The sequence below is a fragment of the Sinocyclocheilus rhinocerous genome, unplaced genomic scaffold (assembly GCF_001515625.1).
Source record: "Sinocyclocheilus rhinocerous isolate Xijiao unplaced genomic scaffold, SAMN03320098_v1.1 scaffold466, whole genome shotgun sequence".
In the NCBI taxonomy this organism is placed as follows: Eukaryota; Metazoa; Chordata; class Actinopteri; order Cypriniformes; family Cyprinidae; genus Sinocyclocheilus; species Sinocyclocheilus rhinocerous.
Window position 1 is genome coordinate 624300 of NW_015631145.1, and position 25633 is coordinate 649932.

General features: G+C 37.1%; 1 protein-coding gene across 1 annotated transcript in view; it reads right to left on the reverse strand.

Moving 5' to 3' along the window:
* robo1 (roundabout, axon guidance receptor, homolog 1 (Drosophila)) overlaps positions 1-25633 on the reverse strand; it is a 279412-nt gene that overhangs the window by 39904 nt on the left and 213875 nt on the right. Inside the window, exons 6-13 of the mRNA XM_016554386.1 lie at positions 19498-19673; positions 13244-13337; positions 11559-11697; positions 11287-11414; positions 4782-4790; positions 3116-3199; positions 2653-2693; positions 2044-2262 (exon numbers count right to left, since the gene is read on the reverse strand). Of these exons, the coding sequence (XP_016409872.1) occupies positions 2044-2262; positions 2653-2693; positions 3116-3199; positions 4782-4790; positions 11287-11414; positions 11559-11697; positions 13244-13337; positions 19498-19673 (890 nt within the window). The remainder of the gene's footprint in view (positions 1-2043; positions 2263-2652; positions 2694-3115; positions 3200-4781; positions 4791-11286; positions 11415-11558; positions 11698-13243; positions 13338-19497; positions 19674-25633) is intronic.

Below are 25633 nucleotides of genomic sequence, written 5' to 3' on the forward strand. Positions count from 1 at the left end.
TATATAATTATTATTATTTTTTTAAATAAATTATTGTATTATTTTAAAAATAAATGACTGCAAAATTAGTATTATTGTCTAGTTTTCCCAATGAAAACATCTAAACATCCTTAAAACTAAATTAATTTATTTGAGAAGCAAATTTCCAGATGAAATATGATATTATATGAAATATTAATGAGATATTAAGACTTGTTTTTGAAGAAATCTGGCAAAATTATTTTAATAAAAAAAGCAAAAAAAGAGAGAGAATTTCCCCTTTAAATTATGTTTCTATAATAATAATTATAATAAATTTTTTTTTTTACCAGTATAGCTATACTGCATTAATACTTTAGACCTGTATTTTTTATTAATTTACAGTGAGGCCCCAAAGGATTTTACCACACTGTAAATATGGGATTCAAAATCTAGTTAAAACCTGGAAATAAAAGGAAAGATGAATTATTTAAAAAAAAAAGAAACATCAAAACATCCTTAAAACAAAATCAATTCACTTGAGAAGCAAACTGCCAGATGAGATATGATATTATATGAAATATTAATGAGATATTAAGTCTCGTTTTCACAGAAATCTGACAAAATTAGTGAGTTTTATGCTTAAAGAAAAACGAAATATTTGGCAATAGGGAAAAAAATCCCGAAGCCAAACTAGAGACGAGCAATTAATACCGGCGGCATTTCAATAGCACTAAACCTCCCTCACACACACCGGCCATCATCACCGCACTAAAAAACACCGAAATGCCCCACATCTATTACAATCGCCCCCCTGCCGTGTCCTCTTCTCTCTAACAGCAGACCTGGGCCGTCTAATTGTAGTGAACGCAGCGATGTTTACGTCCATCTGATTGTGTTCGACATCGCTAGAAGCATTACCGCCATTTATACGGCTGCAATTTGCATAACTGCCACTACAGCGCGTTTTCAAAGCCCTACAACACTTTTGTAAGGACCATCAAAGGGATGAATTATGTATCACATGACATGTTCGCGCACACATAGTTGTGTCCTAGCATCACCGCTGTTGTAATTACTGAATCATCGTGGCGGTGACCTGGAATTACGCTCTGTGCCCGCTGTAAGAGTGAGGCCATAGAGCAGACTGGAGCTAAAATAACTGTTATTATTCTTTCTTTACCTCACTCTCATTCTCTGTCTTGCTTTGGTGTTTTTTTTTTTTTAGAGATGGCACTTAAAGGAGATTATGTTGGATGAGAGTGAACTGCCGAACCGTCACTATTCTGTTGAAGTGTCATATTGACTATTTGAACATATGGAGTAATCAGTGTTGGAGTAAAGTGTGTATTTCTTATAAAATATTGTTATTTGCATTGAATATGGGAACTATGGTTAATTTTAAACCAAAATTTTACGTCCAGCCACAAATATTTAACAGCTTTTTGCCTTTATACAGTGCGTGTCAACATTTTCCCGCATGCAAGTATGAACAGCATGAGCTGTGATGTCTATTTAGCCAAAAAATGACTCTTATGAACCGGTTCTTTTTAATGATTCAGTCTAAAAGATTCATGAAACAGTCTCAAACTCACTGCCGAGTCAGACTTTTTCGCTCAGCGAATCGTTCAGAGGAGTTACTGAGTTCAGTACTGACTGACTTCATCACTTACATCACTCATGATACTTACAAAAAAAGAATATTACAATATTAAAATGTGATAAAGTAAAATTAGTTGCATCCTGGCAAAAAAAACACCTCTGAACTGCATTGTGCTGTAATGTCAAAACATTTGACATGGCTACATGAAACCAGAAATCTATGAGTAACAGCAGAAAGTTCACTCTTTATCTTTACAATGCCCATCTGGGAACGGGTCATATGGGTTTTACAAATAAATCCATCAGTAATATAACGTGTAAGGCATTTACAGTGTAAAATTAAGCTATTAATACAGTATATTGCAATCAGTACAAAATATTTCATAAAAAAATAAAACATCATAAAAAATAAATAAAATAAAATAAAATAAAATAAAATTTAATAAAATAAACTGAGTGGCAAAAATGAATGCACATAAGCACTTTTGCGTTCACTAAGGCCTCATCTGTACTGAGTGCGTCCGTCTCACCGTCTGTAACCTCCAGCAGGGCTTTGGTGATCACACTGCCAGCGATGTTCAAAGCCTGACAGCTGTAGTAGCCTCCGTCTGAACGCTCCACTGCTGTGATGGTCAGATCGCCCGTCTGAGAGACAGAGAATCGACTGGAAGGTGGAGGAGGTTGAGAAGAGAACAGAAGGTTCTGGAGAGGGGAAAGAGAAAAAAGATATATGAATAGAGGTAGAATATGATAAAAAAATATATAAAAACATAAACACTAATTACTCCAAGAATATTCAGTGTGTGAGAAATAAACACCTTGTCAGGACTTGCACGTTCAGAGTTACTATTGGCACGGTGTGCCTGAATTCCTGAGTGTGTGATGAGAGATATTGATCAAACCAAGATGACCTGAGGTGTGTTAGAGGTGTGGAGTGTTACAGAGCCCATTAGATGTGTGTAAATTATAAATCTGCCAGCCTCATAAATCTGACTTTAATGGGGAAGAGTGCCATGCATTTTATATGTTTCTGTAAAAGTGCGCTCAGGAAATGCATCTTCGTATCACAAGTGAAAACACAAACATTCTCACCTGACTGCCTTCTTTCTGCCAAAATATGGCAGGCTGAGGATCTTCTCTGGCTTGTCCTTGAAAGGTCACGGTGCGACCCATACCGACCACTTGATTCCTGGGTCGCACCACAAACACAGGAGGAACTGCAAGAATATGAGTTAAATCAATCAATTACCAAAGACAGCAATTTTGACCCTTGGCATGTAAAAACAAACAAAAACTCATTCACATTAATGCACTTACAATGGAAGTCTATGGCGCATGACGTTAAATACAGTGTAAACAGATTTTAATTTATAAAGTATTTATTTGTAATTTATGAAATCATTTTTCTTGCAGTGGGACTACTCTTCTATGTATATAGTATATAAAATGTATACATTTAAAATAACTATTTTCTTCTGCAATATATGTAAAAATTTAATTTATTTCTATAAAGGCAAAGCTGAATTTTCAGCATCATTACTCCAGTCTTGAGGACTTCCTGTGGCTTCGCATTGAAAGGTCACGGTGCGACCCATACCGACCACTTGATTCCTGGGTCGCACCACAAACACAGGAGGAACTGCAAGAATATGAGTTAAATCAATCAATTACCAAAGACAGCAATTTTGACCCTTGGCATGTAAAAACAAACAAAAACTCATTCACATTAATGCACTTACAATGGAAGTCTATGGCGCATGACGTTAAATACAGTGTAAACAGATTTTAATTTATAAAGTATTTATTTGTAATTTATGAAATCATTTTTCTTGCAGTGGGACTACTCTTCTATGTATATAGTATATAAAATGTATACATTTAAAATAACTATTTTCTTCTGCAATATATGTAAAAATTTAATTTATTTCTATAAAGGCAAAGCTGAATTTTCAGCATCATTACTCCAGTCTTCAGTGTCACATGATGCTGCAGAAATCATTCTAATAATCTGATTTGCTGCTCAATTTTTTTTAATTATTATTATCAATCTTGAAAACTATTGTGCTGCTTAATACACACACACACACACACTCAGTACATACATAACATTATTAAACTTCCAATGTAAGTGCATTACTGTAAATGCAATTTCATCAAAATTATTTTCTATTCATGGCTTGTAGCAAAACATTTCAATCTTAAAATGTCTTTAAACAATGCTATGAAAAGACTTGAACAGCACAGTTTTCTTTCCTGTGTTGACATATTTTCTATTAAAACAATATTTTTAGTAGGGTCAATAATCTTTCGTTTACGTCACAGATGCAGCTGTGACATTCTCATTCTAGAGAGCACTGGATTTGACAAACATTTTTGGTCCTAGAAGAGAAAGTCTAACAAATCTCTCATTTTGATTTCAGGAGGTCTTTGACATCAGTCGAATTTCTTGCGAATACAATAAATACACTGGAGCTCAACCCTTCAGTGTCACATTAACGGCAGGCCATAAAAGAGAACGTCATACTGCTGTTTAATGGACGGAGGTGCAGGTATGCCGAAACATAAAAACAGATGTAGACGCAATGCAAAATGGTATGAGTGCCACGTCTGCTTCATTTGCATGGGCCCTTGCACAAAGCAATAAAATTTACGTGGAGACGGGGGATAAATTTGGGCCATCTGTCCCATACTGACACTCTTTAACGGCACTTGCATCGTGTGGGATGCAGGTTTTTCATGCATCTTAATGACAAACTCTGTCTCGGGGTGGAGAGGCGCTGATTTCTGATGCAAACTCGACTTCAGCGTCCATAACAGCACAGAGCTATTTCAGCTTGTAATAAGGATGAATATGTTCATAATATGTGACACAAAGTATGACCCCCTACGACGGCGAGCGCCACATACACCGGCAGCACTTCCTTTAACCACTAAACCAATCTTAAACCTGTCAAATCATATACCGCTGTAATGCATCCAGAGGAAAAAAGGAAGAACTTTCAACTAAGTGAGAATAAAATGAGGCGATTTTAACGTTACCTTGCACGCTCAGAACGAGCATTAGTTTTACCCAGGCCTGCTGTGCTGTCACTGTTGCCGGTGACAACCCAGACAAGCGTGCTGATTGGTGGGAGGATGGAAGGTGGATGGATGGTGGTTCTGACAACTTCCTGTTGCTGTCAATGCAGCAAAAATGGTGACGGGTGACATTTGCAACTTACCAGACACAACTGAAAGAGGAAAGAACAAAAAATAGAAGCATGATAAAACAGATGTGATAGATGCGCAAATAAACCGCACACGACATGAAGCAAAAATGACAGGATATGCTTACTGAACAAAATCAGTGCAGTGATGTATTTATGAGAATAAAACACAAAAACATACACAGAACATAAGGTGTGGCAAGCACACACATGTTGTAAATATATCATGAGGCTGAAATATATGGCATAAACCACACAAAGGAACAATTCTATCAGTCTTGAGTTGTGAGCGTGAGGTATGAATGGAGGTTTTATTCTTCTGGTCTGGCGAAAGATTTTATTAGGTGGACAATGTAACCTGGGGTCTGGCCCTTTAAAAGCTGCAGTGTGTAATTTTTTTTCTTCTTTTTTTCCCCTTTTTTTTCACATAACAACTAGTGCTTTTAAACGATTAATCGCGTTTAATCGCAACAAAAATAAAAGTTTTTGTTTATATAATATATGCGTGTGTAGTGTGTATATTTATTATGTATATATAAATACATAAACATACTAGGGTTGTGACGGTGAGGAAATTTTCCCACCGGTTAATCGACGTGTGACAACACCGGTAATACTGGTATCACCGCGGGGGTGGGGGCGTTCCCTCTTTTCCTCGCTTTCCTTCGCTTTTAAATAGCTTGTAAAAGCGGTGTGCGCATTTTACTTTCACTTTCAAATACCGCTATAAAAAATCGAAACGACGGTGGGGGTCAGTGACGCGGTGGGCAAGTGACGTAACAGGTGTTGCGGCTTAACACCGTCTATCGCGGCAAGCCTAAAACATACATGTATATATATTTAAAATATTTACATGTATATATATGTTTATATTATATATAAATATCAATATTTTATATATAAACAAAATGTTTTTCTTAAATATAAACATGCATGTGTGTGTATTTATATAAACATAATAAATATATACACAGTACACACACATATATTATGTAAACAAAAACTTTTATTTTGGATGTGATTAATCGTTTGACAGCACTAATAACAACACACTGGCTCAACCAATGGCATGATTTTAGGGGGCATGGCTACCTGTTTGTCTGAATATTGGATTCTAATGTTTTCCAATTTTTTTGCAACTCAAAACTCTCTTTTTGTGCAAAAATCTACACTCTCCAGTAGCCTACACAGTTTTAAAAAGTTGAAAACAACACGAAATGGCATTCACAAAGCATTTAATGTCTGTAAAGTGACATATTTCCAAATTCAACCTACTATTCAGTTTGAATAAAGTTGGGTGGGAATTAAATTTTGTTGAAAGATTATGCAAAAGAAGTTTCGTTAGAATACAGAAATCACGCACAATGAAACCAAGAACATTTGTTAAGCAAGCTCAGTAAATAGGCCAAATTTAACTTTAAATGTAATAACTTGGGCCATTTGGAGTCGATCCTATGAGATAGACACAAATGAAGGGTGAGAAATGAGGGAAAGCGGTGTATTTGAGAACAGCTGGGTAAAGAGAACTCGACTTGGACAGGCCGTTTGCTCTTTTGGCAGTGGTTGCGGCTCTCACTCTCTACTTGGTTTCCATGGCCCATTAGCGCAGCTACTCCTGGGACTCGCATGGCATTCTAGCACTTTCCTCAAATACATCACTAATGACTAAATCGCCAGCTGAGAGAAGCCTCGTTTGTATCCAACATTATCTTTCCATGGCTTTTTAACAGAGAACTGACTCACTTATTTGAAATGACTTATCTCAGAGATTGTGTGTGCTTGTGTGTATTTGACTGAGTCTCAGATTCTAGTGCGCTGCACACCTAGACAGTTTTAAAAAATCTTGAATTGACAAATCATTTAATGAATCATTTGTTGAATCGTTTGACTGCTCAAATGCACCTACAATGCTCAAACACTCGGTCTAGGTAGGCAGCTCACTAGGTTTTGAAGCAGAGCCCATGCTATTCCCACAAAACAGCAACCAGACAAAAGACATTCTCTAATAGAAGTCATCGTTTTGAAATGGTTGAGGAATCTCATTCCTTGGCATCTGAAAAGCAATGCTGTGCCAAAGGCAAGTTTAGTAATAAGCCCCTTCACCGGACAGACTGATTATTGAAGCAAGCGTGTTTATAAGTCTGGTTCCAATGTTGCTGGCCCACTAAACACACATATAAAATAATAATTCAGCGATTTCTGTAAGCAGTAAAAACCAGTAAAAGCAATAAGTGAAGCAGGAAAGGAGAGAGGAGGAGGAGAAGAAGAAAACTGCTCAGGAGTGTCAGGACACAATGTGGACATTTGTTCTCTAAAGAGCTGAGCCTTCAAGAGTGTCAAATACACTCAAGGGGACTTAAAGTGAAAATGAAGAAACAAAATGGATCTACATCATGAGTAAAAGGTGTGTTCTGTTTCTACAACTAAACCTCTTTTATGCCCGAGGGACTGATGGTATTTTTTTATTAACTAATTATTTAGCAAAATTAATTAATTATAACTAAATTAGAAATAATTGTAAGTATCAAATAAAAACAAACAATTATTATTATTATTATTAAACAATTATAATTATTTTTAAAAACTATGCTATTATAAACCAAAAGAGAAAAGTAAACATAACCCAATTCAATATCTAAATATTTATTTTAAAAAACATTGTTAAAAAAAGCATTACACAAATTGTGAATGTACCTCAGTTGTAGCATAATTTCAATTTTTTTTTTAATAAAAAAAAATTTATTGACTTTTGGTAGAAAATTGATTACCAAGAAAACAAATGTGAGGAGCAAGTTTGAGATAAAATATGAATTGCGATTAGTGATGAAATTAAATAAAAAATTAACTGGATTTGACCAAATTTATCCAAAAAGCGTGAAAATATTATTATTATTCTGTCAGAAAAATTACAGAAATCATCCCGTGCCACTCACAAGATACAGAAATATATATTTTTTAAATATATTTTTTCCTAACTGTTTGAAAAAAAAAAAATATATATATATAGCCCTACATGTTTTTTTTCCAAACAGCTAGGAAAAAATGATAAGGAATATTCAAAATGATCAAGCATCCAGTCGGACAAAGCAACCTGACAAGCTGTCAAAGCAGCAAACGTTCGTCTAAAAACTAACAGCTGTGAATAAGCTGGTCAAAGCACACACACAATCTCCCGCCCACTGAGGGCATTCGTTACTTCAAATTATAGATAAGTGCTGGCAGGATCAAAGCAGTTTGTCAAGCAGCGTGAGATGAGTGACAGCGTGTGCTTGTGTGTTCTTACCGTGGACGGTGAGGGTGGCGCTGGCCTCCGTCTTCCCCATCATGTTCTCCGCCTGACAGGTGTAAGTACCGGCGTCTCCTGAAGTCAGTCTCTTCAGTTTGAGCGTGTGGTCCTCCCAGATCTCATGCCTGAGAAGATGATGGTACACAAACAAATACACATGCAAGAGGTTCCGACTCTAAAGAACAGAAATTATTATTTCTTTCTGGGCATTTCCCATTCATATTTTATTGTTCTTAATATAAACTAACCAGATGCTTTATCACTCATAACTTACCTTGGGAAGATCTCCGTCCTCTTTCCTCCAGCGGATGGTGGGCACGGGATCCCCTTGAGCCTCACATCTGAACTCCACACTCTGGTCCACCAGAACAGACTGACTGCTCGGCTTTCGTAAGAAACTGGGCCTCTCTGCACACAAACACGCAGCTTATTATGTAATACACGTTTCCCAGTCTTCCCTATGAGATATTCCCTTCTCTGATCTGATTGGCTACTTATGAACTTACAGTGAACTATATCTATCCATCTATTTTTACTCATTCTTGTCTTTCTTCTTCATAACAGCTACTTTTAGTGGATTTCCTCAAACAAACAATTCACCGTTTGTTCTTGCTTCAACTTGAACTCTGACTTGTTGTTTTATCCTAAAGGTTCGTGCAGCTAATCCTAAAGAAAGCTCTGATTGATTTATTAAGATTACATAACTATGATATTAGGATATGGCTAATCTGTTAAGATTAAGATCATCTAACCCACTGATATGAGGAAACAGCCCTACAGTGCCTTTAAAGGCACATTTACTGTATCACAGCAGTTAATTCATGTTTATTGATCACTTGTACCCAATGATTTTTTTTAGTCCATGTTGTTTATTACACTTTCCATTTATATTAATTCGCATATAACATGTGGGCTAGCTACTACTGCTATCAGTGTTATTGTTAACTAAAACTATTTGATAAAAATGTTCGATAAATGAAAAAGAAATTTGATTAAACACTTAATAAAATAATTTTAAAAAAATAAATAAATAAATAAATAAATAAAAAGACAAATGTTGCCATGGCAACTAATTGATCTAAATATGTTTAGGTTAAAAATGCCAAAAATAAAAATAATAACTTAAAAATAAGTTTCTTCCATCTTAATACAGATTCAGAAATGTATTATCATATCAGCAATGGCTCAACCAATGACTTGAGTTGGGGGCGGGACTATCTGTTTGAATGACCAATGGCAGAAGGTATTCAAAATCTGTTAGAAAACAGTTCTTATTTTTAAGCATTGTGTGAGTCTGAGACTGATTGTGTGACACATTTCAACTTAAATCAGCTGAGATTTCTGTAATTGTTTTCAGAGGAATTACATTTTACTTAAACTCAACTTGACTTAATATGGTTGGTGACTTTCTCCTGTAATGTGTAAATATGCCAGCAGACATTGAATAATGAGGTTGACAGTGATAGAGATGAGGACGGCTGTGTTGCACGGATTAAGGAGGGAAGGTCAAAGGTCACAGCTCTGATGTTGGGTAGTGTAAACTGATATGTTAAGGTGTTGGATGACAGATGAATGTATATTTTTGGGTGTATGTGTGAATGAAGGGGTGTGTGAAGTGTGAGCTGGTATTTGTTTCACGACAAACTGAGAATAATGGGTCCACGTCTCCTAAACAGGGTCAATGACACGCTGGAGTCTTCCTACAGCTAAGTACACAAACTCTAAACATCTGGACTCTCTCCTGCTCTGCCCATAAACAAACACTTCATACGACGTGTGCGTGTTTAAATGAATCCGTCTGCATGCATTTCCACAATCGAATGCACCAGAGGTTTGTGTGGGAACCTGATTATATAAACACATGTGCGTCGTAAAGAAGGCAGATCATGTGCCGGAGTATCTGAGAATATCGAAATACATATATTAAAGCAGAAATATATCGAAAACGTACCGAGAACGGTCAACTCTGCGATCTCGCTCTCCCGTTCCCCCATCATGTTGGTTCCCACACACACGTACTTCCCTGCGGCAAGTTTAGTAATAAGCCCCTTCACCGGACAGACTGATTATTGAAGCAAGCGTGTTTATAAGTCTGGTTCCAATGTTGCTGGCCCACTAAACACACATATAAAATAATAATTCAGCGATTTCTGTAAGCAGTAAAAACCAGTAAAAGCAATAAGTGAAGCAGGAAAGGAGAGAGGAGGAGGAGAAGAAGAAAACTGCTCAGGAGTGTCAGGACACAATGTGGACATTTGTTCTCTAAAGAGCTGAGCCTTCAAGAGTGTCAAATACACTCAAGGGGACTTAAAGTGAAAATGAAGAAACAAAATGGATCTACATCATGAGTAAAAGGTGTGTTCTGTTTCTACAACTAAACCTCTTTTATGCCCGAGGGACTGATGGTATTTTTTTATTAACTAATTATTTAGCAAAATTAATTAATTATAACTAAATTAGAAATAATTGTAAGTATCAAATAAAAACAAACAATTATTATTATTATTATTAAACAATTATAATTATTTTTAAAAACTATGCTATTATAAACCAAAAGAGAAAAGTAAAAATAACCCAATTCAATATCTAAATATTTATTTTAAAAAACATTGTTAAAAAAAGCATTACACAAATTGTGAATGTACCTCAGTTGTAGCATAATTTCAATTTTTTTTTTAATAAAAAAAAATTTATTGACTTTTGGTAGAAAATTGATTACCAAGAAAACAAATGTGAGGAGCAAGTTTGAGATAAAATATGAATTGCGATTAGTGATGAAATTAAATAAAAAATTAACTGGATTTGACCAAATTTATCCAAAAAGCGTGAAAATATTATTATTATTCTGTCAGAAAAATTACAGAAATCATCCCGTGCCACTCACAAGATACAGAAATATATATTTTTTAAATATATTTTTTCCTAACTGTTTGAAAAAAAAAAAATATATATATATAGCCCTACATGTTTTTTTTCCAAACAGCTAGGAAAAAATGATAAGGAATATTCAAAATGATCAAGCATCCAGTCGGACAAAGCAACCTGACAAGCTGTCAAAGCAGCAAACGTTCGTCTAAAAACTAACAGCTGTGAATAAGCTGGTCAAAGCACACACACAATCTCCCGCCCACTGAGGGCATTCGTTACTTCAAATTATAGATAAGTGCTGGCAGGATCAAAGCAGTTTGTCAAGCAGCGTGAGATGAGTGACAGCGTGTGCTTGTGTGTTCTTACCGTGGACGGTGAGGGTGGCGCTGGCCTCCGTCTTCCCCATCATGTTCTCCGCCTGACAGGTGTAAGTACCGGCGTCTCCTGAGGTCAGTCTCTTCAGTTTGAGCGTGTGGTCCTCCCAGATCTCATGCCTGAGAAGATGACGGTACACAAACAAATACACATGCAAGAGGTTCCGACTCTAAAGAACAGAAATGATTACTTCTTTCTGGGCATTTCCCATTCATATTTTATTGTTCTTAATATAAACTAACCAGATGCTTTATCACTCATACCTTCCCTTGGGAAGATCTCCGTCCTCTTTCCTCCAGCGGATGGTGGGCACGGGATCCCCTTGAGCCTCACATCTGAACTCCACACTCTGGTCCACCAGAACAGACTGACTGCTCGGCTTTCGCAAAAAACTGGGCCTCTCTGCAGACAAACACACAGCTTATTATGTAATCCAAGAACTTTCCTAGTCTTCCCTATGAGATATTCCCTTCTCTCATCTGATTGGCTACTTATGAACTTACAGTGAACTATATCTATCCATCTATTTTTACTCATTCTTGTCTTTCTTCTTCATAACAGCTACTTTTAGTGGATTTCCTCAAACAAACAATTCACCGTTTGTTCTTGCTTCAACTTGAACTCTGACTTGTTGTTTTATCCTAAAGGTTCGTGCAGCTAATCCTAAAGAAAGCTCTGATTGATTTATTAAGATTACATAACTATGATATTAGGATATGGCTAATCTGTTAAGATTAAGATCATCTAACCCACTGATATGAGGAAACAGCCCTACAGTGCCTTTAAAGGCACATTTACTGTATCACAGCAGTTAATTCATGTTTATTGATCACTTGTACCCAATGATTTTTTTTAGTCCATGTTGTTTATTACACTTTCCATTTATATTAATTCGCATATAACATGTGGGCTAGCTACTACTGCTATCAGTGTTATTGTTAACTAAAACTATTTGATAAAAATGTTCGATAAATGAAAAAGAAATTTGATTAAACACTTAATAAAATAATTTTAAAAAAATAAATAAATAAATAAATAAATAAAAAGACAAATGTTGCCATGGCAACTAATTGATCTAAATATGTTTAGGTTAAAAATGCCAAAAATAAAAATAATAACTTAAAAATAAGTTTCTTCCATCTTAATACAGATTCAGAAATGTATTATCATATCAGCAATGGCTCAACCAATGACTTGAGTTGGGGGCGGGACTATCTGTTTGAATGACCAATGGCAGAAGGTATTCAAAATCTGTTAGAAAACAGTTCTTATTTTTAAGCATTGTGTGAGTCTGAGACTGATTGTGTGACACATTTCAACTTAAATCAGCTGAGATTTCTGTAATTGTTTTCAGAGGAATTACATTTTACTTAAACTCAACTTGACTTAATATGGTTGGTGACTTTCTCCTGTAATGTGTAAATATGCCAGCAGACATTGAATAATGAGGTTGACAGTGATAGAGATGAGGACGGCTGTGTTGCACGGATTAAGGAGGGAAGGTCAAAGGTCACAGCTCTGATGTTGGGTAGTGTAAACTGATATGTTAAGGTGTTGGATGACAGATGAATGTATATTTTTGTGTGTATGTGTGAATGAAGGGGTGTGTGAAGTGTGAGCTGGTATTTGTTTCAAGGCAGACTGAGGATAATGGGTCCATGTCTCCTAAACAGGGTCAATGACATGCTGGAGTCTTCCTACAGCTAAGCACACAAACTCTAAACATCTGGACTCTCTCCTGCTCTGCCCATAAACAAACACTTCATACGACGTGTGCGTGTTTAAATGAATCCGTCTGCATGCATTTCCACAATCGAATGCACCAGAGGTTTGTGTGGGAACCTGATTATATAAACACATGTGCGTCGTAAAGAAGGCAGATCATGTGCCGGAGTATCTGAGAATATCGAAATACATATATTAAAGCAGAAATATATCGAAAACGTACCGAGAACGGTCAACTCTGCGATCTCGCTCTCCCGTTCCCCCATCATGTTGGTTCCCACACACACGTACTTCCCTGCATCAAATGTGTGTAGTGGCTATTCAGCTGAGCTTATATTTTCCCAGGCATCTGATTTCATGCCAAAAGGGCCCTTTTTTGTTCTCAGGCAATTGTAAGGGCAGCTGGGGGTCCTCATTCACCCGAGTGGATCAAAATCACACACACACACACCCCAGATCTGACCCCTGCATCAGGGGACCACACGGCGAGAGTCAATGAGGGGAAGCAGAATTTGGCCGCTCTCCTGCGGCCCCCTACCTGCCTGCACTTACACAGGTCAACATGTGGGTTCACTTTATGGCAGATCATGTCATGTCTCATTGATTAGCATTCACAGCGGTCAGTGTTGAGTCCAGCGGCTGGATCTGACTGTGGTTAACATGTGGAATGTGTAAACAGAGTCTCAGTGATAAAGACCAGAGGCATTCGCTGTATATCACATAATTAAAAAAAATTTGATGCAGATTATGCACTTACGAGATCATGTGCACAAATGCCACAAACAATCTTCAAGTCTGCACTAAAACGGCATATCACAGCTCGAAATTCACAATAAATGAATGAACAGACAGATAAACTTGTAGAAGGAGTGACAAACACAAAGTGATAGATTGAACAGACAAATGAGATGGATGGATGGATGGATGGATAGATAGATGTTTGGATGGATGGGTGATAGAAACTAACAAAGAAACTACAGAATAAACGATGGATGGATGGATGGAGGGATGGATGATGGATGGATGGAAACTAATAAAGTAACTAAAGAAGAAACGATGGATGGATAGATAGATACTAAGGAACGAACAAAACAATTATTATACTCAATATACTATAGCATCAATATACTATCAATGAACATTAAAGTGTACAGTCTCTCTCAGAGGTGTAAAATGAGAGTTTCATCTGATTCCTTTTACAGTCACTTACATTTATAGGCCAACAAACATCCAAACGAAACCTTCACCAGGTCATATGGGACGCCTCTGAACACTTCCAAACCGGACACGTTCTAGAACGATCTGAAGCATTCTTCAGTCCTGTCGCCTCTCCTACATATTAATGGTGGAAAAGTGTCTTTAAACAAAGGAGAGGTCGGAGGGGAAGGAAGGAGGGCGAGTTTTTTTAGGGCACCCCGTGGTGTTGGAGAGGGTTTTGAAGTGTCATTATGTTACTGTTTGTTTGAGCGAGAGCTTAACGGCTGAAACGGCACAAGACTTGCAGAGCAGACAAGGTCAGGTCAGATGTAGGAGTAAGTTTGTGTGTGTGTGTGTGTGTGTGTGTGCGCGCGCATTTGGAAGAATGCAGTGAAAATACAGTAAAAAAAGAGGCTGAAACCAAAGGAACAATGAGAATGTGCCTCAGGAAAAAACATGAGCTCCATTTCAAAAGATAGTGAGCTGCTTGTTGAAATGTATTGTGCTTTATCTGCTAAGGATATATGTGGTATAAGGCATGAAACCTAAAAACTGTTGTCTAGATAGGCAGCTTGCTAGGTTTCGTAATGCAACTACCCAAACATCCCAAGCACACAGACACATATTTTGAGTTCCATCACGGCAGGATCGTTTCACTCTCGGTCCAGAGTCAATGAACCCTCCCTCGCTCCCTCCGTCCTCGGGTAACAGAGGGCGGCTGCTGAGGATGCGATCAATCTGAGCTCTGGGAGGTTGCTTTATTCGCATGCCTTTTGTCTTGTGTGGATTGGCAGCGCTGCTTGAGCAGAAGTGCCTGAACGGGGCTCGCCGTGTGGAGTCATTCAGCAGGCCAGATAATCACACACAAACTCCGAACAAAACGCTGCGAAACAATACGGAGCGTCAGCTCCGGTTAATTTTCGAGCAGACTGCAGCAATTACTGCTGAACAGCAATTAATGGCCAAATTGGAGCGCTTTGATTTAGAGATAACAGTGGAACGCAAAACAAATGAATAATGTTGATGCTCATTATTGTACGCAGAGCTGTAGTTGAGCCAATGTTTCAATGAATATCAGTTCATTACATTCCTATTCATATTACATTCCTATATATATATATATATATATATATATATATATATACTGTATAGCGTGTGTGTGTGTGTGTGTTGTGTGATGACCATACAGTTTGTAGACTGCAGACTGGAGATAAGCCACACACACACACACCAGCAGCACTAACAACAACAACAAACGTCATCTTGTTTGATTCAATTTGATCATAATCACCACAATCGCATTCCACCAATGTCTTAGTTACACGTTGTCAGAACGCTGGAATGTGTAACACATTCCTTCATTGCCTTTAAAAGCCCATGCTAAGCACTAAATTTGTATTCTCAGAAACCCTGTCTATGGTTTGATTAAAAATAACAAACCCCCTCAAACCACCTTTAGCTTTATTCTACACAAATAAGCCACATGGAAAACGAGCAGCGGCGTGCACATCAAAGTCACTCTTTTAACGACAAAAGAGGCCTGATTGATCCCGTTACTTAATTTCCCACACATTTAATTAGAAAAACCTAATTGGTGACCCTGGTTTAAAGACTGCATTAAATCAGCAGAGAGCGAGTTTTCAGCTTGTGAACGCTGGCGAAGGCAAACTTTCATTCCCACATGCCCTTCCAATCAGATGAATGGGCTCCATTAATTTCCCTGACAGAGTTGGACGTGACGCAGTTTAAACACTCATCAGCAGAAGTCCTGATCGGCCTTCATTTGCTCGAAAAATGCAGCAGAAGCAATTGTTATCCACATGCATTAAATAAGGGAACTTCTTTTTGCTGTCTCTTTTTATTAACAATTAAAGGTCTTTGTTAGTAATGCTAAATTGGAAATGAGGAAGGGATGTGGTTTAATTTGCAAGCACAAAGCTGAAATGTGAAGTCCATAATTTTTTATAAAGCACTTACACTAAGTCTTCCAAAAAAAGTGTTATTTAAGCAGTAATTTTGTTTAAATCATCAGTTTTGTGGTGGGACTACTGTTCTAGGCAGATAAACTTCTAGTGTCCCAGAAATCGTGTCAGCTGACCTAAACGGTTCACCCACAGGCCAGAGTTTGTTTCTTCATCAGATCTTCATCACACAGATTTGGAGAAATTCAGCATTCCATCACTTGCTCACCAATGGATCCTCTGCAGCGAATGGGTGCCGTCAGAATGAGAGTCCAAACAGCTGATAAAAATATCACAATAATCCACAAGTAATCCACACCACTCCAGTCCATCGATTAAAGTCTTGTGAAGTGAAAAGCTACGTGTTTGTAAGAAACAAATATATCAAGAAGTTTTTAACTTCAAACCATTGCTTCCAGCTAAAATACAAGTCATCTATCCATAAGATTACTTTCTCCAGTGAAAAAGACATCTCGTCAGAATCAGGAGAGAAATATGCACAGATCAAGCACCGTTTACAAGCAAAAACAGTCTAAAGCAGTTCTAAAATGTCAGTGGATTTTGATGTGAGTGGACTTTTTCCATTGGAGGAAGTGTTATTTTGGATTATTGACTTGTATTTTGTCCAGAAGCATTGATTTAACCTTTTCACACGTGAGATTAAAATATTCCAGCTGACCCGACCAGTGTGAGTTTCTTTAGGCAACTGTTATTATAGAAAGTGTATTGCCTTGTTTCCATGGCGACGCGGCATGCTTATCACGTGACACACCCCAGCCACAATAGCTGTGAATGAGTGATGTATCATTTTATTTCATTTTTCCTTTTTTTATTCAAAATATTCACAAACGTGTTAATTATATTATGAAATATCTGATATTCCAATTCTCAAATATGTGCAAGTAAACGTATTTGGTGGTTTAAACACCTTTATAATGACCATGCTAGTTGATCTATAACGGGCGCCGCAATGTTAGTTTGCGCTAAATCCGAGCTGTGGGATGAACAACAGCTAAATTCATGGGGGGTGGAGTCAAAAGTACTAATTTAAACAATTATCATCAAACAATTATATTCAATTAGTAACATAAATATATCTTAGTGTAGGCTATATCTTTAGAGTTTTATAATTCGTTATCTTCTTATCGATCCATCAGTTCACATTTACAACTGCGTGTTTTCTGCATAAAAATAAGGGTCGTTTTGGCTTTGGTCTCTAAACAGAGCAGAAGGGCTTATTGAAAAATGCAAATTCATTCTCTGCCAGCAGGTGGCGCTTTTCCCCAGGAATATAGCCGTTTCCCCCGTAACCGCAGTAAACAAAGCAGCGCAGCACCTGACTTTGAAACTTGCAGCGCTCATATTTAATCAATTAAATAGCCTTTTGAAGTGTAAGCTATATCTCAATTTACATGTATATTTAGTTTTTTTTTCACTGGAGCACCACCTGATTCTTCTCCCATTTCTACCAGTGATCCTTGTTTCTTTCCCGCGGTACTACCTGCGCACATATCAATAGCATCACTGGGCTGTAGGTTGCCAAGTTGAGGGGACAATTTGTATGCGTCGATCGTGTGAGAAAGATGCGTTTCATACAAGATCTGGCAACTGGACAACCTTGGAATTTGTTGTCGTGATTATTCATATAATGAGGTTTGGCCCATACAAATTACGGGAGTTTTACCGGAAGCGGATGTAGCAAACATATAAAATACGCCCAGTGGGATTTTTTTTTTTAAAATAGAAAGATTAAAAATACGGGAGAAATACGGGAAAATATTTAAACGGGATGATAGCAGGATAGAATGGTAAAATATGGGAGAATCCCGGGGAAAACGGGAGGGTTGACAGGCATGACTATAGTGATCACACCGGTATGATCATACATGTCAAAGGGTTAAAGTTAAAACGTCTTAATGATGGATTTGTTTCTTACAAGCATGCAGCTTTTCACTACACTAGACCAAGGTCATTTTCGTAAACGAAAACTAAATCTAAGACGAAAACTATTGGTCAAAAAACATAAATAAAAACATCAAAATAAATGAAAAACTAAAACGAAACGAAACTAACAACAGTTACTGCAAAACTAACTGAAATAAAATAATAATTATCAAAAATAAATAATCGTTTTCGTAATCATTACGTTCTCACCCCATGGCGAAAAAATATATGAGCTGTGTGTCGGTTTAGGAAAATACCCGGAAATACGCGTAAATGGCGCATCATGCACGTGAGGTTATCTGTCGGAGAGACGCAAAGCAGTTTAAAGCAGAGTCCTGCACGGGTCCTGTTTGGTAAACATGCACCAGCAGTACTTAACAGAACACCCGACCCATTATCTGACAGCAGCACTAATTTAATTCTGTACCGATGCATAGGCTACAGAAAACAGCAACGAGCGCTCTCTAAGCTGTCATTCACTTCAGCTGCAGCGTGAATGTTAAATTAACATTATTATTGAATTTCATAAGTTCCACTTATGAATTATGCATGTTTGTTCGCGGGAAAGTGAGCAAGACAGGACAGTTATGGTATCATGATTATGGTTAAATAAGATGAAAGACATATAATACAAAGAAATTAGCTATACACACATTTATCATTCAATAGTACGGTTTAAATATACTGTAAGTGCAACTTGTGTAGATTTAAAAATGCATGACTGCTTCATTTTGATGTGTATTTGTATACTTTTACCATCTAATCAATCTCAGTATGCTTTAATTTTGTGTCCCTAGACGTGTGCATCGCTAAAGGTTAAATTAGCCAAAGTCTTTCTGTTAATTCTGTTCATTAAAACTTTAATTAGCCAACTAAAACTAAAATTAAAACTAAAACTGAAACTAAACAATATAAAAACTAAAGAGAAATGTGTTCAGAAAATAAAAACTAAACTAAAAGTAACAAAATTATTAAGGAAACTAATAAAAACGAAACTAAATTTTATTGCAAATTTGAAAACGATATTAAAATAAAACGAATTTAAAAATGCAAAAACTATAATAACCTTGCACTAGACTTTAATTGATGAACTGGAGTGGTGTGGATTACTTGTGGATTATTGTGATGTTTTTATTAGCTGTTTGGACTCTCATTCTGACGGCACCCATTCACTGCAGAGGATCCATTGGTGAGCAAGCAATATTGTTTTTAATTTCTACAAATCTGTTCTGATTAAGAAACAAACTCATCTGAATTTTCAGTAAATTTTCATTTTTGGGCGAACTATCCCTTTAACCAGCCAGTATAAATCAAGGCTCTTGCACCAGCTAGTTGAGCACCAAACCAGTACTAACCAGTCAGAGTTACAGGAAACCTTGTCAGATATCCTTACCGTTATCCTCTCATCTCTGTCGTCTATGGTGACTCCATCTTTCTTCCAGGAGATGGTGGGTTCTGGGTGTCCGCGGGGCGGCTGGCACTCCATGACCGCTGGCTCGCCCGCCGCCACCATCACATCCACAGGGTTCTGTCTGAAATCATCTCGAAGAACTGATAAAAAGAGAGAAAGAAAAACAGATATTAGAAACACGAACAGCATTTCTATCATGAAATCACTCATGCTAATGTTTAAAAGAGAGGAATAACAAATTAGAAACTACGAGAGGAACATTTTTCTACTCTTGCCCAGCACAAACCACCTCTAATCTATTTCAAACATACAAAGATTAAACCTAAAACTTCTGTTTACATTAGCTAGAGAGGCACAAAGAAGGGTTTGAAACATAAAGTGCTCTTCCTGCGTGTAAGTGATATTAATGTGGGACACAAGTGAGCAGTGAAGATCGAACATTCATCTAAACCACTGCTCAAGTGCGCAATAACATCTAATATCTGCTCACACGAACGCGCTGTATATTTGAGAGTTAGCCTTCTGATGGATTCGCTTAAAGCGTTCCCATTAATCCAAGACAGCATTCCTTTCAGTGTCATTTAGATACTGTACAGCAGCACATTAGATTAGTCCAATGCTTTAAATTATATACACATGACATGGGAAAAGCACACATGGTGAAACATAGCAACTTGAAATGAGATGTTTTCCAAAACCTAGTCAATGTGAAATCAAAATGAACCATATTTGCTTTTGCAATGCACATTTCTGATGTTTTTGTGCACTTCATTACAAAGGAAATTATCTATACAGAGGATCTTTAAAATATATAAAATTATTAACCAACCAAATACATATGAATATATAAACATTTATTAAATTATATATATATATATATATATATATATATAGATTTAGATTCAGATTTCCCTTTATTTATTTACATTTAAATGATATATATACACTACCGTTCAAAAGTTTGGGATCAGTAAGACTTGTAAAGTTTTTTAAAGAAGTCTCTTATGCTCATCAAGGCTGCATTTATTTGATCAAAAATACAGAAAAAAAAACAGTAATCTTGCAAAATGTTATTACAATATAAAATAATGGTTTCTATTGTAATGTATTTTAAAATATAATTTATTTCTGTGATGCAAAGCTGATTTTCCATCAGCCATTACTCCAGTGTAAAGTGTCACATGATCCTTCAGAAATCATTCTAATATGCAGATTTATTATTAGAATTATCAATGTTGGCAACAGTTGTGCTGCCAAATATTTTTTTGGAAACTGTGATACTTTTTCCAGTATTCTTTGATGAATAAAAAGTTAAAAAGAACAGCATTTATTCATTTTTTTCCTGTATTTTTGATAACATAAATACAGCTTTGATGAGCCTAAGAAACTCCTTAAAAAAAACATAAAAAATCGTTCTGATCCCAAACTTTTGAACGGCAGTATATATATATATATATATATATAATTTAAATTATTACTTATTCACATGCAAGTAGCACAATTCATTCAAGACTTCAGATATTTCAGAACTAAGCAGATACCAGTATTTCTCCCCTTTTCATTTCAGGTACGTGCAAGTCAACAGAAACACAACTTCTTTCGACTCTCACGCCCCTGAATGTGTTCCTGTCGGCACGATTAACCTCAGCGCTAGATCAAAGTGAGATGCTCAAGGTAACCTGAACTCCTGACTGCCTCCCAATTCCTTTAAGACTTTAAGCACTTAACTGGCCATGATTCCAGTTTCTACTGCTTGTAATGTCACAGCAGGTAAAAGTCCCCCTTTACCCCACTGAAAAGAGTTGTAAAGAAATGGAAATAATTTCTTCTCCTCTTTCCCTCTCTCTTTTTCCGTCATTTCTCTGTAACAATCTCTCAAGCATATTCCTTCCAGCCAAGGATTTCATTTCAATTAGGCAGTCTACAGAGGAAAGACACACATGTCCAGCAGAAGATCACTGGCCAGTGGAGAGAGAGATGAGGGTCACTGTCTAATGGGAACTATGTTTGCTGTCCGTGGATCAGCTCTGGGATTCTGATATTCTCACCGGATCAACAAACTTGGATTGAGTTTGCACAGTTGTGTGAAACCAGCCCACGCTTGATTTGCACCCTGAGCTGAGAAACTTGATAACCTGCTCACTCTCTAACAGGGCCTTGTGGGGAAAGTTTGCGTGTGTGTGTGTGTACATAAGTCAAGTTCTGAACATGTGTCTACAAAATGGGAATAGAGTCCTGGAAATGATATAAACCACTGAAGTGAGACAGAAAGAGTGATGGTAAGAGAGAGAGAAGCCAAGCACTTCACTTTAAAGAGACAGTTAACCCAACATAAGTAATATAACCTTCTTTTGTCTGTGAAACACAAATGATACATTTTTGAAGAACATATACATTAAGACTTGGATTATACTACACATATACTACTCATGATTACTTTTATGATACTTTTATGGTGTTTTGCATCCTTTTTGAAGCTTGAAAGCAACTATTCAGTGTAACTGTATGAAAAACGGGCAACCAGTATATTGTTCAAAATTTCTCTACTTGTGGACCCAAATCAGAAATCTAAAAAAAAAAAAAAAATTTTATGAAGTTTCCAAAAACATTTTTTTAAATTATTTAAATTGTGCTTCTTTAGCTCAAATCACATTGGTTGTACATCCTAAATAAATAAACACAGTAAATAAATAATCACCTTTAATTACATTATTAATTATAAAATATAGGCCAAATCAGTTTTGAATGAGCTAGATCTCATACCAAATACTACTGATGCTCAGACTCAAACTCTGCTCAGCTTCTTCACTGTCATCCAAATCCTCACACTGTACTAAACGTGGCAACCCAAACGTGGCTGTTCAGTTTCCAGAATTTGCAGAACTTTATGCTTCACAGAAATTCGAAACAGATGTGGCAATGTCAAATTAAAAATGAGATTTGCGTTGATATGCCTCCGACATTAATGAAATGAATATTTAATACCACACGCCGGCTACAGAGGGATGATAGTACGAGCTCTGCTGGGCGGAAATGAAATGGATTTTGCTGAGCCACCACTGAGGGTTTCTGGGGTGTTCTACTGGAGCCATTGGGGAACTGGAGATTTGCTAAAAAAAGCACTTCAAAAACCCAGAGCTGGCAAAGACGAGGGAAGATTTGTCAAGAACAGGATTGTGGGCCTTTTCCACCGGGAATCTACATACCCTTGAAGAGAAACCATGGGGAATGATCGAAATACAGCAGTTAAATAAGCATAAATGTGTATTATAATCACCATATCTACATTTATTTATTTATTTATTTATTTATTGCCAAACACCCTAGTTGTTTGGAATTTTTCTTGGTGAGCTCATCAACAATAATAACAAACATTAAAATACATACAATATATAAATACATACACATACACAACTATCTATGTCCTATCAATTATATATAGTGAAATACAGATGCATAGACACCAGAGGAATTAAGAGCATGAACAATCCTACAATAAGTGCTGTTCAAAAAACGTGTAGACTTAGTTTTAATTGCTCTGAGGCGTTTGCCTGAAGGAAGAGGCGTAAAGAGGTGTCTGGCTGGATGTTGTATTAAATGCCGATTTATAGTCCACAAAAAGGACTCTGACATAAGTATTAGGGGCTTCAAGGTGTTGCAAAATTGAATGGATACACAGAGCCACATGTTTAGAAGCTTACTGAACATTATCATGCTGAAAAGACTAGCATATATTGTGTTTTTGGATGCTGGTTTGTCCACACTAGACTGCCTAACCACAGCTAGAATAGAATTATAGGCCGTTTTAAACTAGAAAAACTACAATAATTGACCGGCCCAACTAGCAAGAACCTGGTTCTCCACTATCTTATCCAGCAAAACCAATGTGTTCAGCAAAAAGAAATATGGTTCACCGAACTATTCAGGTTTGTAGGTTTCAAACCATGCGGAATTCTGCTATAGAAATGGAAAGAAACTGTGAACATCATCATGTTTCATTACTTCACCCAAACAATCAATAACTTCTTGCATCTGTCCAATCGAGCATCACGTACAGGACGAAATGTCACTGGGACGAAATTACGGAATCGTGAGAATATTTGGAGAAACTGAAACGAGAACGTGGACGTCAGTTTTGCGAGAACAATTCCACATGAACAATGTGCGTATGTGAACGCAATCGTTCCCAGATGTGAACCCACGGAACACCACCGCACATTCCCTCTCTTCCAGATCATCTGTCCACATGGTGCCTGCTAAACATAATACAAAAATGGAGGGATGACAAATTAGAGCGAGACCTCATTTAGAACGCTCTCCTCACCCTGGGTCACCGCTCCATTGCAGCACAGATTGAAGCTGGAGTTGTGCCAGTCGCTGGTTATCCAACACTTGAGACCACCCGCTAAAAGAAAGAGTACTGAAGAATGGAGAGCTGAACGCATATGCCAGAAAAATGTTTATGTGTATGTCTGCCATTACAAAAGCTACTGTGGCGGCACCATGGAATAATGACAGCATCAGATGGCAATACCACTGTACTTTTGATAAATACCATAGAGATGGAACAGATTAAAATTCTAGTTGACACACCGATAATTATTTTTATAGCCGATAAGCGATAAATGGCCGATAATAAAATCCTTCTACTTTGTCAATAAATAAATAAGTAAAATAATAATAATAACAAAATAAATAAATAAATATTCAAATTGCTCATTGAATAATAAAACAATATAACTTTTTTATAATATTTTATTATTTTATTATTATTTCTATTATTAATAATTCAATTTAATTGACTATTTTGTATGAATAAATACAAATAAATTACTAAAAACTATCAATTGTCTTAAATGCTACTAGCGAATTCAACATTATAATGCATCTTAATAATATAAAGTTAAAAATGCATATTATTTTTAAATTTGCAATATTATATTCAACAGCGTTATTAAATCTTTTAGTGTTTTTAAAAATTGCATTTAAGTGTGCTCTAGATGATGGTAATCCAAAAAAAAATACATCCACAAGTAATTATCCACCCAACTAAATTTACTTTCTTAATGGATTCTCCTGTTCTTTTTGCGAATGATTCATCAGTGCACAACATTTCCAAGAAAAGACAATAACTTGCTCTCCTTTAAAATGACTTTGCATTTCATTGATGTCACATAGGCTGCACAGGCTATTGGTCAATGCCATTTAGCTATTTAGTCATTATTTTTTCAAACTAGCATTCAGTCTGGCTCCATTCTGGTTTGTAATGCACACGTTTCACAATCTAATCACTTCCTGATAAGTCAACCACAAGCCCAACATTCATTTTTTCATGTTTCACTCAAATTACAGCAGTAAAATGAGCTACAAATTGCACAAATATAAATATATAAAGCCCAAATTGGCATTCAAACTACTTGCTAGCCAAACATCTACAGGACAATCATTTCTAGTTTACTTCCACCTCCCCAAACACCACTGTTTCTCCCTCCATTATTTTCCACCAAACCATCATGAGTGCCCACCTCATTCATCACTGCCGGATGCTCGAACCCTTTCCACTGTCTGTAGGGTCTCCGGGGCCAGTGAGGGCCAGAACTTGCCGCTGGAAATGCACACTTTAGCGAGGACATACTATACCTGCCTAGAGTCTCAAAGAGCGGATCGATACACTGCTCTCATTAGCAGCAGAGAGCTGAGAGGAGATGGGGGGATACAAACCCGCTAGTGCATTCACAGCGAGCCAACCCTGCCTGGAGCTGCTGCGTCCGCTGGGGTTTACAACTCTCGCTCTTTCTCTTCAGCTCTCCGCAACTGATACTGCTCTCCTGGTGAGTCTCGACTTCAAAGGAAGGCCCCCAGCTACGGTGCGTTAACCCCCTACCCCCTGCACGGTCAAGGTCTTGTGTGCGTGGATAAGGTGTCTCTGAGGATGCTTTCACACTTGGTTCGCTTGCCTGGTCCGAACCAGAGTTCGATTGCTCCCCCCTCCCCCTGCCCCCGCTGGACTGCGTTCATATTATTTTATTTGGGTCCGAACCGTGGTTCGTTTGCGTCATCAAGCCAGCAGCTGTTTACCCCGTTGCTTAGTAACGACGGT